This window comes from Panthera tigris, chromosome D1 (assembly GCF_018350195.1).
Source record: "Panthera tigris isolate Pti1 chromosome D1, P.tigris_Pti1_mat1.1, whole genome shotgun sequence".
Taxonomy (NCBI): domain Eukaryota; kingdom Metazoa; phylum Chordata; class Mammalia; order Carnivora; family Felidae; genus Panthera; species Panthera tigris.
Window position 1 is genome coordinate 95,726,439 of NC_056669.1, and position 18,551 is coordinate 95,744,989.

The following is an 18,551-nucleotide window of genomic DNA, read 5'->3' on the forward strand; positions in this document are numbered from 1 at the left end:
GCTAGCCGACACTTTTTAAGAATTCGTTAATACTTTAGCTGTTTTCTTTGGTGGCTTTTACTGCAGCATCTCTACTTTCTGTGATCTTCCAAAGCTGGAATAATTTGTCCCATCGTTCCTAGAGGAGCTTGTCACCCTTTGAAATCCGAATTCCCTGATTGCCTTATGACCACAGCCTTCTGACGGGCCTAAAACAGGTTATGATGTTGGTGGGTTATTGGTTGTGTTTTCTCATTGTTATGGTGGAGTCTGTGTTCTTGTGGCTTTCTACCTCTTAAACGGAGGCAAATACTTTATGTTGTGAGCACCCAGTGGATTGGGGGCAGGGGAATAGAGCAGTATCCGGACAAGTTCTGATCCATAGGTACCTGCTGTTGTTGGGTGTTTGGACAGCATTACCACTTGGAATTTGGGACAGAAGCATAACCGGCTGATTTGTTGTTTGTTTTGTGTGCGTGTGGTTTTCATTAGAAAACTCCAGCATACTAGAACGAAGCCATCAACACGGGTCACATTCTGGAGGTTCTGATGAAAAGGACCGTTCAGAGCTGGCTGGTTACTGAGAAGGCACTGAGAGCTATTGTTGTACTTTTGGGGTGAAGATGCTCTTGGACCACTTTGGGGTAATTGAGGGGTTCTTCTACATAAACTTTGCACAGTTAGCTATCCCGACCACTCCTAGGTAGCAAACTTACATGGCATAGTTTTTAAAAAAAAAATTTTTTTTTAATGTTTATTTATTTTTGAGAGAGACAGAGCATGAGCAGGCGAGGGGGAGAGGTAGAGAGAGGGAGACACAGAATCCGAAGCAGGCTCCAGGCACTGAGCTGTCAGCGCAGAGCCTGATGCGAGGCACGAACTCACAAACTGTGAGATCATGACCTGAGCTGAAGTCGGTCATTTAACTGACTGAGCTACCCAGGCGCCCCTACATGGCATAGTTTGAAAACTGTTTATCTCCCTCACGGTCTATACCTAGTCCATATAGTCTACACTAAGCATAATGTGTGGGACACTGTTAGTCCTGTTTCTGCCTTGATGTCCCAGCTAGGAATGGATTTGCCTTCTTTTCCTCAAATCCACATTCCCCCATGTCTCACCTTTTAAAACTCTGTATACAAGATGTGATCATTCTTATTAAACGATGGCTTGGCACTTACAAGGTTTGGAAATTTCCATGAGGTACCTGTAGTCCCCATGCTGCCTTGGGCCTCTGAGGGTCGGTGCCGGGTGGGTTCAGTCTTCCGGCAAGTGTATGCCTGCCTCCTCTTTGACAGGCACCGTGCCGAAGGTGGGGACTTCGTGGTGAGCAAAGCCGGATGTGTTCCCTCTCTCCCAGTTTCTGGAGAAGGACCATCTTCTTCCTTGGAAGCTTGGAGGTTAAGCTAGAAGGGACGTGTTAATGGCTGTACTTTTCAGTATAAAGTTCTGTCACTCCCATGTGATGTGTTTTTATTATTTCTGACTTTCTGATATGTTGGATTTCTTCACTGCCTTCAAGAATTGAGATGAGTGGAGTATGACACTGGGGTCCCGTTCTGTCACTCCTCTTCCCCTCCCCGCGTTCTCACTCCAAAATGGTGTGGAATGTATTCTAATGTAAGTGACAAAGACCCTGAGGGAACAGGACGGGTGGGAGTGTTGAGGACAGAGCCAACAGTTTCCAATTGTCTGTTTTGCACTAGTACCCAGTGAGGAGCTTTGTAAACATCATCGAATCTTTACGGCTTCCTGACCTAGGTGGTATGCTTTCTGTCTTACGGATGCAGAAAAACCGGAGGTTAAGTAACTTGAATTGTGCTCATAGCCATGGCTTTTCAACAGTGCTGCACTGGCTTCCTTTAAACACTGGTTATTGCTCATCCTGGTGGCTTTATGTTACTGAAAATCAAAGCAATTAATGACATTTAGCTGATGTATAAACCGAGGTAGCAATTTTAATTTGATACTTATGATAGTTTTAAGTGGGCCCAATTCCAGATCTGTAGGAACTTTGTGATTCTCAGGATTGGAAGCGTCGTAAGAACTTTGTAGTTCTTATGCTTTGAAATCTGCATGTTTTATAAAATTACGGAGGCATATGTATAATGAAGAAAGGTTAGATGCTTTGTCCGAGATTACGTTGGTATGACCAATGCCTCTGTGACTTAACTCTTCCAACTGTGCAGCTCCCATGGCTTAAGTGACTGAGAAATTTGCATAGATGCTGAAGAGACCCTCATTTAACTTTTCGGGTAGTGATAAATGTGGCCCCTGTTTTGGGGGAAAAAAGGAAACCAAAACATAATAAGCATTTGCTTACTGAATGGGAGCATTGCCAGCATAGCTGAAAACTCCTTCCCCTCTGCTGACAAGTGGCTGATACTGAGTCCTGGAGGGGCCATAAATTATAATGCCTTCTAAATACTACAAGGTGTTACCGAGGTCCTGCAGAAATAATTAAGCCTGAGAAGTTCACTTATCCTCAGGCTGAGACACTTGAGCTATGATTATGTGCAAAGCTTGCTTCCTTTCCGAGTGAACTACAATTTGGTGGACAAGACGAGATGATTTGAGACATCTTAAATTAGAAGCTTTGTCCTATGGTTGTGCCTTTGGCTGGTATGCTAGATGGATTTGTTACCGATCATTGTTTCCTATAAATCCCAAAGGCTACCGTCTCCACTGTGACTGAATGGGAACATAAAGCTTTGGAATGCTTACGTTTGAGTGTGGTTTAATTTGAGTGCGATTTAAAATGAAAGAATACATAATGGACTTGTTGGGGTAGAAAAGGAGGTGAATATTTAAGATGTGTGTGTTTTTGTGTGGGCTCATTGCTTCTTAGTGAATTTTCACACCTTTCAGTTTCTTGAGAAAGGATCGTCTCCTAAAACTTAGTGTGGCTGGTACTCCTTATACTCTAGAACAGGGTGGGAAAAGTCCTGGGCTTGAGTTGTGACTCTACCACTTAACATCTTCGGGTCTTGGTTTCCTCACATGGAAGAGGAAACTGCCACAGATAAGTGACATGCTGGTTATAAACAGCAAATGAGATGGTGCCTACCAAAGTGCTTTGCAGCAGGTCAGACATCCTCACACCTACAAGGAACTCATAGTCTAGCTGGGGAGAGAAAAGCTATCATCTGAAATAACAGGAAAACCATTCTAGAATAGAATATAGCAGAAACAACGTGTAAGGTAACGGCTATAAGTGCTGTGGGATTTCAGGGTAAGGAGAGATTGTTGGTGTTTGGGGTGATCAGTGAAGGTTTCCCAGGGAAGATGGATTCTTTCAGGTCTCATAAAATGTAAATATTTTGACTGGATGATGGGCAGGACAGCAGTAACATGAGTAAGCAGGGATGAAATTGGAGTGAGTAGGGTATATCTAAGAAGCAGTGGCAGGCAGCCAGCCAGCCACGAGGCTGTACCCAGATGGCAGCCTACAGGACAGCATAAGCCAGGTGCCCTTGGTAGCTAAACCTGTGTCAGCTTTTCTTTGAGTAACAGAAATTCTCTTTGTGAGGCTCTGCTTCATTCTTATACTTAGTGGAGAGAGTAGTCATCATATACTTTCCTTAATTATTGGAGCACTTACTGGGAACAGAACAAAAGTCAGCAGGTGTAGACTAGAAAGTATCTTTTTCTTCTACCTGTTTTAGTGGTATTTTGAATTTCTCTTGTCCCATTTTCAAATGTCCCCTCTCTTGCAGAACTCCTCATGGCCTCTGATTCCGAGTGGAATCACAAGTCTGAATGAAGCTGGACGGGTCACGTAGACCAGCGTCTTGCTTTCTTGGGGACTGAATCTGAACTCTGCTTGAACGAGAAAACTGTCTTCTTTCAAAAAGCCACATTGGGCTGTGACAGAGTAGCTAGTATTAGAGTAACCCTCCTCCTAGAAAAAGAAAAAGAAGTATCAAAGCTTATTAAAATAGATAGAGCAACAGTTGAGAGGCATTGGAGAGCCATCAGCACAGTCAGTTCTTGAGGGACTGTGGCTCCTGAAGGAAGGGACTCACGCTGGGCGGCATGTTCCCTTGAGCTTTTTCCCTGAGGGCACTTTCTAATTCACAGTCTGTACATCTGGAGTCTGAGCAGAAAGCAGCAGCCCCCTAGGGCCGAGAGGTTGGAATTAGGGGTACCCCAAAGTGTCGGGGACATGAAGGACAAAATCCCTGGAAGACGGGAACCGCAGGAAATAAGCAAAAATTGGGCATGTGGCCTTCCCTTGAAGTGTTTGCCAACTCCTGAGGGGAGCAGAGCAAGACTGTAAGAATCCCTGCAGAAAGAAGCATCTGGGAGCCTGACAAGCTGTGCAAACATCCCAGCCGCCATGTATAGTACTGGTGAGATGGAGCTTGGTATCCCAGGCTGCCAAGATACAGGGGACCTGGTGGACACTCCAGGCTTTACTTGAAGGCCCCAAAGGGCCCCACTACAAGAGAAAGGGAAAGCCAAGAAAAATTAGCCCTAACAAAAGGTAAAGTCACCCACTGATAGGATTAAAGTGGGCTGACTGCCTTCGCTGTGCCCTCCAGAAGAAATGTTACACTCTTAGGAGGAAGATAATTTGGTACATCCAGAACTGCTACAGTTTTTAATACAGAATGTTTGGTGTCCAATAAAAAATTAAGAGGTACATTGGAAATGGAAGCCAGATGACCAAAACGAAGAGTAAATACAGATAGTAGAAAGAGACCCACAGGTGATTCAGATGTTGGGGTTACCAATTAGGAACTATGCTCAATAAAAGAAGAGAATTGCAACAAAGATATGAAATCTACTTTTTAAAAAGTCGAATGGAAGTTCTGTAACTGAAAAACATATGAACTAAATGGAGAAGTGAATATATGGGTATGATAGCAGTATAGACACACACACACACACACACACACACACACACACACACAGGACAGAGGATTATTAGACCAGGAGAAAAAGTAGCAGAAAATACCCAGATTGTAGCACAGAAAAGAGAATAAGAAACCTATGGGGCATGGTGAAGACATTTCTGTCTGTGTATCTGGAGTCCTAGAAGAGAGTGTGATAGAACCAATATTTAAAGAAATATTGGCTAAGGTTTTTCTAAAACTAGTGAAAGACATCAAACCACAGGGTGAAGAAGCTCTAACCTCAGTGGGGTTAATACCATGAGCCACACCTAGGTACATCATAGGCGAACTATTGTAAGCTGAAGACAGAGGGCAAAGTTTTGAAATAACACATGCTCTCAGACTATAGTGCAATCAAAGTAGAAATCAGTAACAGAAAGATAAATAGAAAATCCCAAAATGTTTGGAGAGTAAACGGAATACTTCTAAAAAGTTCATTTTTTTTTTACCTAAACTATAATGAAAATGACATACAATTTTGTAGGAAGCATTTAAAATAATGCATTGAGATACATTTATAGCTTTAAATGTATATATTAGAAATGAAGAAAGATTAAAATCAGCAATCTAAACTTCAATCTCAAGCTAAATGCAGGGCACCTGGGTGGCTCAGCCGGTTAAGCATCTGACTTCGTCTCTGGTCATGATCTCTCAGTCCGTGAGTTCAAGCCCTGCATCGGGCTCTTCTCTGACAGCTCGGAGCCTGAAGCCAGCTTCAGATTCTGTGTCTCCCTCTCTCTCTGTGCCCCTCCCCTGCTTGTGTCCGTGCTCTCTTTCTCTCTCTCTCAAAAATACATATTTTAGGGGCGCCTGGGTGGCTCAGTGGGTTGAGCATCCGACTTCAGCTCAGGTCATGATCTCACAGCTCATGAGTTCAAGCCCCACGTCAGGCTCTGTGCTGACAGCTTGGAGCCTGGAGCCTGCTTCAGATTCTGTGCCTCCCTCTCTCTCTGCCCCAACCCACTTGCATTCTGTCTCTCTCCTCTCAAAAATAAATAAACATTTAAAAAAATAAAAAAATTAAAGAAAAAATATTTTAAAAAATTTAAAAAAGAAGCTAAATGCAAGATGAATTAAAGTCCCCCAAAATAGAAGAAAGGGAATAAAAATAATAGCAGACCAGATAGAAAGATAAGAAAAAAAAAGTATGATAAAGAAAATCAGCAAAACCAAACATTGGTTTTTTGAAGAGATTAACAAAGTTGATAAACCTCTGGTAAGAGGAAATGCAAAGAGAAGACACAGATTATCAACATGAGGAATGAAAAGTGGTATATTACTGCAAATTCTACAACACATTGAATGGATTTAGTCCAATAAATTTCACAACTTAGATGAACACATTTCTTGAAAAATACTACTTTTGAAGCCGACACTCATTAAAATACGCATAATCCTGTGTGGATGAAAGAGGACTAATCATGATTTAAAACCTTCACACACCAAAAAACACCTAGCCCAGATGGCTTTTAGGTGAATTCTTCTAAACCTTTCAAGAAAGAAATAATGCCAACCTTGCATTAAATTTCTCAGGGAATAGAAAAAGAAGGAACACTTTCAACATTTTATGAGGCCAGCATAACCTTGGCAGCAAAATCTGACTTAAATGTTCTAACTGTTGACAAAAGAAACCAGGCACAAGAGAATAAGTACTGTTTTGATTCCATTTGTATGAAGTTCAGTAGCAGGCACAATAGAAATCAGAATAATGATTACTCTCGGATGATTGAGAAAGTGCCTGGGAAGCATGAGGGAATCTTCTGGGGTTGCTGGAATGTTCTATACCTTTATATGGGTAGTAGTTATAAGAGTATGTACATACCTAAAAAATCATTGAATTGTAAACTTTAAGGTTTGTTCACTTTATCTAAAAAAGGACTATAACTTGTTCTGCTATAATGTGTTGCCATCATCGGACATAGTTTCTCTTATATTCAGATTGAATCCAATGTGCACTTCACTTGCTTACCCTGTTTTGACTGAGTTTGATAAACTATTCCAGCACTATTCTGCTGCAGCTGGCTTGAACAGCAGGGAACGTTTGCTGTAGGCTCTTTCCCTTTGGGAATAAAGGAATTACCCAGACCCAGAGGTGGCTGTGATAGAGCATCTAGTTCTTCACTCTGTCTCGCTTGCTTACTTAATTCAGTGTTGTTTTCTTTACAGGCACGGTGGTTCTGGGAAGCGTACTTCCAGTCAATTAAAGCCATTGCCCTGGCCACTCTGCAGATCATCAATGACCGCATATATCCATATGCTGCCCTCTCCTATGAAGAATGGAATGACCCCCCCACTGTGGTGAGTGAATTCCGCTGCTAACCATGTCAGCCATGGTCCAGATGTCAAGATGGGACAAAGAAAGACGTCCTGAGTTTGTAAAGATTATTTAAATTCTAGCTATCTAAGATGAGGCTGTGCTTGGGGTCTGACAAAGTCAGCTTAATTCTGAAATGATAACAAAAGTCAGAAATACAGAAGCAGCAGCTTCTAGTTTGTTTTCAATGTGGTTAGGAAGACGGTGTGCTTATTTATTGCAGAGGTAAATGGGGAGGCCTGGCTCTTGTTGGAAATCAAACGCTTCCCGATGACTTTTGCAGTTGTAGTACGTAGAACTCTTGAAAAGATTCTATAGGCAGCGTAATAATAATAGCTTATATTTTGAATGCTCAGTCTCTGCCAGGGACAGTGCTAAGTGCTTTGCATGGATGATTTCAATCAGCACTGCCATCACTGTGTGAGGAAAATAATCAGCAAAAGCGATCTAGAGACATTATGGATTGCCACAGTCAAAACTTGCTCACGATTGTCCTTTCAAAAGACTGTACCAATTAATACTTCTACCGACAACATTTGGGTTATTTGGGCTCTCCCTGCCTTCTGTAACCCTGAATGCTTGAATCTGTGCTCATCTGCTAGGTAAAAAATGATCTTACATGTGTGTATTTTTCAAGTGGAAGGTTGATATCTCTGTTAGTTTCTCCCAGAATATAAATATAAATCCTATTTGTATTTTGTTGGTCACATGGAATTTTTAGATTGTTTTAGGCATTTATTCATTCAGTAGGTATTTACTGAGTGCGCACTACCTTCTTCCTTCTAAACAGTGTTCTTGGTACTTGAAGTGTATCAGTGAACAAAGCAGAGAAGATCCATGCCTTTGGGGAGTTTACACCGCAATGGGTCTTGCTATCTGGAAGCAAGATTTATCTTTCTAGTTGAATTTTAAAGTTTTCTTTAAAAAAATTTTTTTAAGTGTTTTATTTATTTTTGAGAGAGAGAGAGACAGAGACAGAGACAGAGTATGAGTGGGGAGGGGCAGAGAGAGAGGGAGACACAGAATCCAAAGCAGGCTCCAGGCTCTGAGCTGTCAGTGCAGAGCCTGATGCAGGGCTCGAACTCGTGAACCATGAGATTGTGACCTGAGCCAAAGTCGGATGCTTAACCAACTGAGCCACCCAGGCGCCCCAGAATTTTAAAGTTTTCTTTATATCAGTTCTTCACAATTCCTGATTAATTTTTTCTAATTTTACCTTTCTTATTCTCTATAAAGGAATACTTTCTGATATTATAGTTTCTAACTAGTTACCATTGTATAAAGACACATTATTGTTTTTTTATATAAATTTTGTTAAGTATTCTTTTACTGAGTTCTACAATTTTTTCACTTTTATTTAGTTGATTCTCTTGTTTTCTAAATCTGCAATCATATGTGCAAATGCTGACTTTCCCTCTTTTTCCCAATACTTAAACCTTTTATGGTTATTATTATTTTTTTTTTATCTAAACACGCTGGCTAGTACATTCAGCACAATGCTAATTGATGATCTGAGTGTTAAAAGAGAAAGGAGGTGTTATCTAGTCCGAGAAAGGGGGGATATTGGTCCCATGCAGAAGGAACAGCAGATCCAGAGGTTCAGAGGCGCTAGAGAACATGTGGGTTTAAGGAACCGCAAGGAGGTCAGTGTGGCAGGACTGGCGGAGGCTCACGAGGGAGAGGCCAAAGACGAAGCCTGGAGAGGGCCCCAGTCACAGAACACCTCAAATGTCATGGAGGTGTTGGCCTGTTATCTGTGGGTTATTTAAGCCGGGAAGTAAAGTGGGGAGATTGTATTTTGGGTCAATCAGACATCGGTGTGGAGAACGGATCCCGCGCAGTGGGACGGGTCGAGAGCAGAGGCAGGGGCCTATTTAAGGAATCCAGGTGAGAATTAGTAGGGGGCAGTTTGAGGGACCACAGGAAGAACTGGCTATGCTAACTGGCTGGTGAGTGAGAGCAGTTAGGGAGAGTGAGGCATACGGGGTATTTTATCCAGATAGGGAGTGTGGGCACATGGAGGTTGTGGGCAAGCGTGCTACTCGAGTCCAAACTCAGTCTGACTGCAGGGCCTTCCAGTCTGGCTCCAGCCTGCCTTTCCGGTTTCATTCCCTTCTGTTCCCCTTTAGGGAGTTCTGGGTTTCTGCCAACACAACCTTGTCCTTCTTGTGTATGATCCGTGCTTTTCCTTCTTTGTGCCTTTGAGATGCCTTTCTCCACCATTACCTCCAAGTGTCCATATTTTATCCAAATTTCAGTGACCTGCTCATATACCTCTCCCTTCATGAGGTTTTCCTAGACCTCTTAAACAGAAAGTAATCGTTCCTCCTTGTAACTCTTAGAGCATATTTCTGTATTTCTTTCCTGACTCTTAACATGCATAGAAGCATAATTTCCCGTAGAGTTTTAAGCTTCTTAACGGAATTTCTGAGTTATCTTGGTATTTCTTGTAATACCTAGGACAAGTTAATTCAGACAGGAGGCCCTTGATGTATAAAGGAGGGAGGGAGGAAAGGAGGGACATTGGGATCCCAGGACATGAGCCATCTAGGGCTTACTCACATGCTGATGTGACATCCATTGTTTCATTTGACCTAAACCCTGTTGAGAAGATGGGAAAAGTGATATATTCTTTCCCTTCTATTAAGTGGACATAATGAATGTCACAATGCGTAATGACTTGGCTGGGGTCATATAATTGGCAAGTTGCATAAACAAGTGAGAACCCAGGTCTTCTGATGATCTTGAATTGCTTATGGAGTTTCGTAGGTGCCATTGGGCCTCCTCTGGGCTGAAACATTTCTACTATTCCAACTCTATGGCATCAGCTTGAGACGAAGAATACCACCCTGTTCCTCTACAGGAGAATCATACAGGTGGGGTGTCATGACCCAACCAGAAGGTGTGGAAAGAGTGGGACTTTATTTCTGTACTTTTAATCTAAAACTCTAAGAAAAGTCCAATGAGAATAAATGGTTGGAATTTTGATTCTCTGTTTTTCATAAGACTATTGGGCCAGGGGAAAGTAGTACATGAAAATTTGTAGTTTTGAAATACTTGTGTTTTAATGTAGGACAAAATGGTCATACTGCTGGACTGTCAATTTGGGAAAGAATGTAAGTATAAAAAGCTTAAATCTGGATATGCAACTGGAAAATATGATCAATTTTTTTTTTTTTACTTCTTAAACAGTTCTTTTTAGGGGAATTTAGTGCTCACCACATTTCTAGGAGCTCAGGTGATGAGAGCCCTGATTTAAAGCAGCGGGTTGTACATTTCTGCGTTTTCAGCAAAGGCAACTGACAGGAGGTCTGAGTAGTACTGATTTATTTATAGCTAACTTTTCCCCTCCCCTTTGGAAATATTTAACCTACTCTAGATGTGATTTCTGTGAGCCCAACCTGCAGGGGAGTCTCCTGTCTAGATTCCATCAAATTTACAATATCAGACACCACGAGGTGGGAGGAGGTGTGCATCTTGGTCAGTAAATCAAGGGATGGTCTGGTGTTTTCAAAGATACGCTGTCAGGGCCTCCAGCCAGCCATGCACTGAACTTGCTCAGGCCAGAGAGGAAAGAGTGAGAGCAGAGTCCTGTTTTGCCAGATGTTACTGCCTTAGTTTAATGTAAACAACAACAACAACAACAACAACAACAACAACAACCTGTGTGTGTGTGTGTGTGTGTGTGTGTGTGTGTGAGAGAGAGAGAGAGAGAGAGAGAGAGAGAGAGAGAGAGAGAGAGAGATAAAGATAGCGAGGGGTGGCCTTGTAGAAACCAAGTGTTTCTGTCACCAGATGACACATTTGCCATTTTTATCTTTAGGTAGGAGGTACGTTACATTATCCACGCTGTGCCACACTCTCGAAACTTGAACAAGTTTGACAAAATAATTCTTGAGCATAACTTTAAAGCAGCAGATGTATCTGGTTTGGAGAGATTGGCACTTTGTTTTCATTCTCCTCTTTGGAAGGAATTTCTCACCAAGTTAAGCTTCCTTACGAGAGCACAACAAGTTTTATTTCACCAATAAGTTTCTTAGCTCCTCATGGCAAGGCTGACTGTATTTCCCTGCCTTTTTGGTCTTTCCATATGCTTTTTCAATCTCTCTCCCCTTTTTTGCAGATATCAGCAAAACTTTATCATCTCCCCAAATACTCCACACCTGTATCACTTGTAACATTAGTGTCATTTCTGGTCTTGCCTGTGGCAGGCCTCATCCGTACATCTGGGCCTCGCCTGTGGAGTGGAGGGGCGGGGTGGGGGGGGTGGTGCTCCTCAGACACCCTCTCCTGCCTTAACTCTGGTTCTTTGCCAAATGTGAGCATGTCTGGCAGACAGAGACCAGCAAGTGAGCATTCCATGTGCTCTGGGGACGCAGTCGGCCAACAACTGTGGGAATTTGGGGTTTTGTAGAATTTTGTAGAATTTTGGGTTTCTGACATGTGTGACCAAAACCATATCCTCTCGGTGACAGTTTTTTAAAAATTCAAAATATTATGGCCCTCAAGTCATGTTCGAGAGTGCAGTATTTTCCTAGGTCATGTTTCTACGACGTGACTTGAAAGACTGTACCTCACCTTTATCAGTAAGTCATAACCTTACTTACCCAGTCCCTTTAGACCGACACTTCGTGTTTTTCAAATTTGCCATCCTAGGAAACACTAATAGAGAGACCGCAGGTTATCCCCTCTCCCACACTGGTTCTACTGGCCCTAGAGCAGAAAGGAGAGCTAGCTACAGTCCCATGGCCTTTGACAAAAATTGATGAGAAAAATACGGAAATGACTTAAAATGGATTATTGTATCCAGCATAAGAGCGAGGTTGAAAAACAAGAGCTTTTTCCTGTGAAATCTAGCCAGAGGGGCAACTTAGCTGCGAGCAAGACTTCAGATGAGGATCATGTGCTTGGCCGGACTTCTACGAGCCTCGTGTCCGAGCCTCAGCAAGGGACCGGCAGAGGGGGGGTTGTGCATCAGAGTCCTTGGTTGGTACTTTTCACCCTTGAGGAGCAGGAATCAGAGTTGTGGCTAAAAGATGGCAGAGCCTGCCGTGGCCCCGTAAGGCCTTAAGGAGGTGAGTGCAGTCTTTCTCCTAGAAAGCTTCTTCTAAAACACAGACTGCTGCCACTCTAGCCCGAGTGACAGATTGAGTAGGTCTGGGCGGGGTCCTGGAACTTGCATCTGTAGCAAGTTTCCAGATGGTGTTCATATTGCTAGTCCAGGGACCCCACTTTAATGTGGAGTTGACGCACTGTGTGTGTCCTGACTCACCCACTGGAGAGGAGGGCTCTCCCTGTCCTATCCAGTGCCTCCTCTGGACTCCTTGGGCCTGGATCCGAAGCATCCAGAGACAGTTCAGACTGCATCTATCTCAGCCACATGAAGTAGTCCGGGCTGGCCGCACTGAGATGTCCAGGCTGCAGCCCCCACTCACCAATGTTGTGGTTGTACGAGCAGTTGAAAATATCACTCGCTATAAACGCTACCAAGCAGTAAATCACTCTGGAGGCTGAAGAAGCGCCAGCTCACACGCATGAAACAGAGCTCTGACTTGAAGAGATATGATGTTAACAGTCTGTTTAACTCTGCTCAGTGCCCTTGAACTTCCAGGTTGTGGAATGTTTCTCTGGAATTTGAAAGCCTACCCTGCCCCCAGGAGGCCTCCTTGGCTTATTCTCCCCCTCCTTCCTCCCACTGCCTAGATATGGACTAAAGTATGTGTGGAATTTAGAAATTTAAGCTTGAATTTTTAGGTACACGTAAGTTGTTTGAAGTCTTGTTTTTAGAGGTATGACATTTGTAGGATCACAGTTGCACAAGGGGTCCGGTACACTACTAGGAATTCAAACCTTCCCATGTGTAGACTTTGCCACTGAGCTGTTTCGTACCTGTAGTGACTTCCATGGAAACAAGCTAGAAAGTCTCAAATCATCAGTAGCCAGGGAATAAAGAAAGCCGAGTTAGGTCTGTGGTGGACAGATGCATAAGGTCCCAAGAGCTGAATCTGGGGCGCCAAGCAAAGAACTTGGGTGATGGTCAGGTAAAGATGGGAAAGATGAGGTCACAAGCCGGATCCAGACAGAGAGGACGTGCAAGCAATCTGAAGAGGTGAGCCTGGGGGTGGGGCTAAGATGATTGCGTCAGTTAGGTCTTTTGCATGAACACCCTAGGTCCTTCCTAATGGAGGCTTGTATACCTGTGGAGCACGCACCTGTATGGCAGCTGCAGTGGTGGTGGTGGGTGAATCGACTCACACCGTTTCCCTGGATGCAGTCCTACCTCCATTGCCTTCGTAGAGTCCATTTTGCTGGCTCTTGCTTTCATGAATCCAAACCTGACTGCTTCTTTACATCACACAGCTGGTAGGAGGGCGGTGACTAGAATGGTTTTTCAGAGTCCGTGGAAGCTTGATCTGACAGCAGATTAAGAACATACCGAATGTTTTGGCACAGTCATCCTTGGTACTTGTCCTAGCGATCAGTTACTAGCACAGATTCCCTTTCCCCTTTTTGGGGGGGCCACTTTAGTTCTCTCTTGATGTCTGCTTAAATGATTCAGCAGCAGAAGTTACCAGGAAACTAGAGTTGCTGGGTATTATAACATCAGGATAATGATTTGTTTTGTTTTGTTTTCATTTCTGCTATCCTTTGGTAGTTACATGCCTCCCAATTAATGAATATTTGAGTGTAATTTCTTAATAAGTGGGTTGTTACAGCTGCAGAGTAGAAAAATTTCCCCATTGCTTGAATGAGAGGTTGATTGTTGATGTTTGGTTTTCTTTTTTTTATCTCAACTATATTTCTTTATTTTACTTTTTTTTTTTCTTACTTTAAATTCAAGTTAGTTAACATATAGTGTATTATTGGTTTCAGGAGTAGAATTTACTGATTCATCACTTACATATAACATCATTGCCCATCAGGCATTTAGCCCATCCCCCCACCCACCTGCCCTCCAGCGACCCTCAGTTTGTTCTCTGTATTTAAGAGCCTCTTATGGTTTGCCTCCCTGTTTTTATCTTATTTTTCCTTCCCTTGCCCTGTGTTCATCTGTTTCTTAAATTCAACATATGAGTGAAATCATATATTTGTCTTCTTTTTTTACTTATTTCGCTTAGCATAATATACTCTAGTGCCATCCACGTTGTTGTAAATGGCAAGATTTCATTCTTTTTGATTACTGAGGAATATTCCATTATACATATTCCATTATACACACATACCACATCGTTATCCATTCATCAGTTGATGGACATTTGGGTTCTTTCCATGATTTGGCTATTTTTGATGGCACTGCTGTAAATATTGGGGTGCATGTGCCCCTGCGAATCAGCGTTTTTTGTATCCTTTGGATAGATGCCTAGTAGTGCAATTGCTGGGACATAGGGTAGTTCTATTTTTAACTTTTTGAGGAGCCTCCATACTGTTTTCCAGAGTGGCTGCACCAGTTTGCACTGCCACCAACATGTATGGTTTAAAAATTAAAATAGTAAAATAAAGCATATAACTAAAATTGAGGCAACTCAGTTTGTCCCAAGGGGCAACTGCTCTCAACTCTCAGCTTTCCTCTGGGATTTAATCTTCCCATCTCCCCCAAATTACAGTGCTGTTTTTTTTAATTTCTCAATCATAGACATTATATTTTTACTACCTTTGGGTCAGGACTTCGTCTCTTGTTCTCTCCTCTTTCTTTACACATTTCACTTTTCCCATCTTACCACTAGGGCTTTATCACCATTTTTCATTAAAGCAGTATTTATTGTATGCATTATTAGGTCTATATAAATACTGTTTTTAATTTTTTTTTTAACGTTTATTTATTTTTAAGACAGAGAGAGACAGAGCATGAACGGGGGAGGGTCAGAGAGAGAGGGAGACATAGAATCTAAAACAGGCTCCAGGCTCTGAGCTGTCAGCACAGAGCCCGTCGTGGGGCTCGAACTCATGGACTGTGAGATCATGACCTGAGCCGAAGTCGGGCACTTAACCGACTGAGCCACCCAGGTGCCCCATAAATACTGTTTTTAACTGAACCAAGAGTAAACCATGATTATGCTTTTTTTCGTGTACAACTTTTTATTTTCCAGGGAGTTAATAACTGCCTCTTTTTTTTCTCCTCCTAGTTTTATTATTTTTATTTTTTATTTATTTTTTATTTTTTATTACATTTATTCATTTTTGAGAGACAAAGAGAGACAGAGCACAAGTGGGGGAGGGGCAGAGAGAGAGGGAGACACAGAATCCCAAGTAGGCTCCAGGCTCAGGGCTGTCAGCACAGAGCCCGATGTGGGGCTTGAACTCAAAAACCGCGAGATCATGACCTGAGCTGAAGCTGGACACTTAACCAACTGAGCCACCCAGGTGCCCCTCCTCTTAGTTTTAAATGTTCCTATCACTAATTGATTTTTTACTCAGTTCTCCAACAAAAGAGGAAAATGGCCAAGCATAAAAAAATTTTTCTTACTTTTTTTTTCTTTCCATTTGTCTCCTTCTTTCTTATTTTCTTTTTTTTTTCTCTCTCTGCCTTCCTCCCACCCCCTCCCTTTTCTCCTATAGTGATTCATCTTAAGCTTCAGTCTGGATTGATTGCTCCTGGAGTTTCCTGTGCAGCAGTCATTCTAAATTTTAAGTTCACTATGATTCTGGGAATTTGTTTTTTCTCTCCTTTGTTGGATTCTTTATTTCCAAGGTCTAACATCTTCGTCTTTTTTTTTTTTTTTTTTTTTTTTTGGTTTATTTTTTCCAACAGTTTCTGGAAGAGGAGAGACCATTGGGAGATAAATTTGCATGTCTGAAAGTGTATTTATTCTATTTCACATTTGATTAATAATTGGACTGGTGTGGACTTCTGGTTGAGGTGGGTTTTCTTCTGAATTTTGAAAGGATGGTTCCATTGTCCTCAAAGTTTCCCATTTTAATTTCAGAAAGTGAGATGTCATTCTAATTCCTGATCCTTTTATGTGACATTTTTATCCTGGGAAATTCTGTGTTCTCCAATTTTTATGATATGCCTTGGTATGAGTGGTTTTTTTATTCAGTGGACACTGATTTGGGCTCTTTTAATTGGAAATTCATGTCCAATTCTGAGAAATTTTTGTTTTGTGTTTTATATGTCCAATTCTTTTCTTCCCATGTTTTCCTCTTTTTTCTCTTTATGGAACTTCTGTTACCTAAATGATGAATGTGTTAGATTGAGCCTTGTTTTCCTTATCATTTCTGTTCTGTTTATCATCTCTTTTTATTTCAATGATCTTTTTGTTTCAGTTTCTTAGATATTTTCTCAATTTTATCTTTTAACCTTTCTTTTGATTTTTAAAATTTTGTTCGCTTTTAATTTCTAAGTTTTTCTTGATTTCTAATTAATATTTTTCTGTAGCTTCCTATTGTTGCAAGGATACAGTACTTTCTTCTCTGAAGATACTGTGATTTTGTTTTTTTCTTAGCTCCTTGTATTGTTTGTGTCCTTTGAATCCCTCTTTCAGTTCTTTGTTTTTTTTCTTAATATGAAATTTATTGTCAAATTGGTTTCCATACAACACCCAGTGCTCATCCCAACAGGTGCCCTACTCGATACCCATCACCCACCCTCCCCTCCCTCCCACCCCCCATCAACCCTCAGATTGTTCTCAGGTTTTAAGAGTCTCTTATGGTTTGGCTCCCTCCCTCTCTAACTTTTTTTTTTCCCTCCCACCCCCTCCCCCCCCACCATGGTCTTCTGTTAAGTTTCTCAGGATCCACATAAGAGTGAAAACATATATAGTATTCCATTGTGTATATAAGCCACAATTTCTTTATCCATTCATCAGTTGATGGACATTTAGGTTCTTTATAATTTGGCTATTGTTAAAAGTGCTGCTGTAAACATTGGGGTGCAAGTGCCCCTATGCATCAGCACTCCTGTATCCCTTGGGTAAATTCCTAGCAGTGGTATTGCTGGGTCATAGGCTAGATCTATTTTTAACTTTTTGAGGAACCTCCACACTGTTTTCCAGAGCAGCTGCACCAGTTTGCATTCCCACCAACAGTGCAAGAGGGTTCCCATTTCTCCACATCCTCTCCAGCATCTATAGTCTCTTGATTTGTTCATTTTAGCCGCTCTGACTGGCGTGAGGTGGTATCTCAGTGTGGTTTTGATTTGTATTTCCCTGATGAGGAGTGACGTTGAGCATCTTTTCATGTGCCTATTGGCCATCTGGATGTCTTCTTTAGAGAAGTGTCTATTCATCTTTTCTGCCCATTTCTTTACTGGATTATTTGTTTTTTTGGGTGTGGAGTTTGGTGAGTTCTTTATAGATTTTGGATACTAGCCCTTTGTCCGATAGGTCACTTGCAAATATCTTTTTCCATTCCGTTGGATCCTAAACCAGACAGAGACCCAGCAAAAAAGAGAACTACAGACCAATATCCCTGATGAATATGGATGCAAAAATTCTCAATAAAATACTAGCAAATCAAATTCAACAGCATATAAAAAGAATTATTCACCATGATCAAGTGGGATTCATTCCTGGGCTGCAAGGCTGGTTAAACATTCACAAATTAATCAATGTGATACATCACATTAATAAAAGAAAAGAACCATATGATCCTGTCAATCGATGCAGAAAAAGCATTTGACAAAATTCAGCAACCTTTCTCAATAAAAACCCTCAAGAAAGTAGGGATAGAAGGGACATACTTAAACATCATAAAAGCCATTTATGAAAAGCCCACAGCTAATATCATCCTCAATGGGGAAAAACTGAGAACTTTCCCCCTAAGATCAGGAACACGACAGGGATGTCCACTCTTACCGCTATTGTTTAACATAGTGTTGGAAGTGCTAGCATCAGCAATCAGACAACAAAAGGAAATCAAAGGCATCAAAATTAGCAAAGATGAAGTCAAGCTTTCACTTTTTGCAGATGACGTGATACTATACATGGAAAACCCGATAGACTTCACCAAAAGTCTGCTAGAACTGATACATGAATTCAGCAAAGTCACAGGATACAAAATCAGTGTACAGAAATCAGTTGCATTCGTATACACTAATAATGAAACAACAGAAAGACAAATAAAGAAACTGATCCCATTCACAACTGCACCAGGAATCATAAAATACCTAGGAATAAACCTAACCAAAGATGTACAAGATCTGTATGCTGAAAACTATAGAAAGCTTATGAAGGAAATTGAAGAAGATATAAAGAAATGGAAAAGCATTCCGTGCTCATGGATTGGAAGAATAAATATTGTTAAAATGTCAATACTACCCAAAGCAGTCTACACATTCAATGCAATCCCAATCAAAATTGCACCAGCATTCTTCTCGAAGCTAGAACAAGCAATCCTAAAGTTTGTATGGAACCACAAAAGAC

The 18,551-nt window shown here is 41.6% G+C and overlaps 1 protein-coding gene across 5 annotated transcripts in view; it reads left to right on the forward strand.

Annotated features, from left to right (window-relative positions):
* EXT2 (exostosin glycosyltransferase 2) overlaps positions 1 to 18,551 on the forward strand; it is a 145,431-nt gene that overhangs the window by 63,243 nt on the left and 63,637 nt on the right. For all 5 annotated transcript variants that reach the window (XR_006208723.1, XR_006208724.1, XM_042959558.1 and 2 more), the window contains exon 8: positions 7,044 to 7,175. Coding sequence is in view for 3 of the 5 variants with exons in the window: in XM_042959558.1 (XP_042815492.1) it covers positions 7,044 to 7,175 (132 nt within the window). In the remaining 2 variants the exon portion in view is untranslated. The remainder of the gene's footprint in view (positions 1 to 7,043; positions 7,176 to 18,551) is intronic.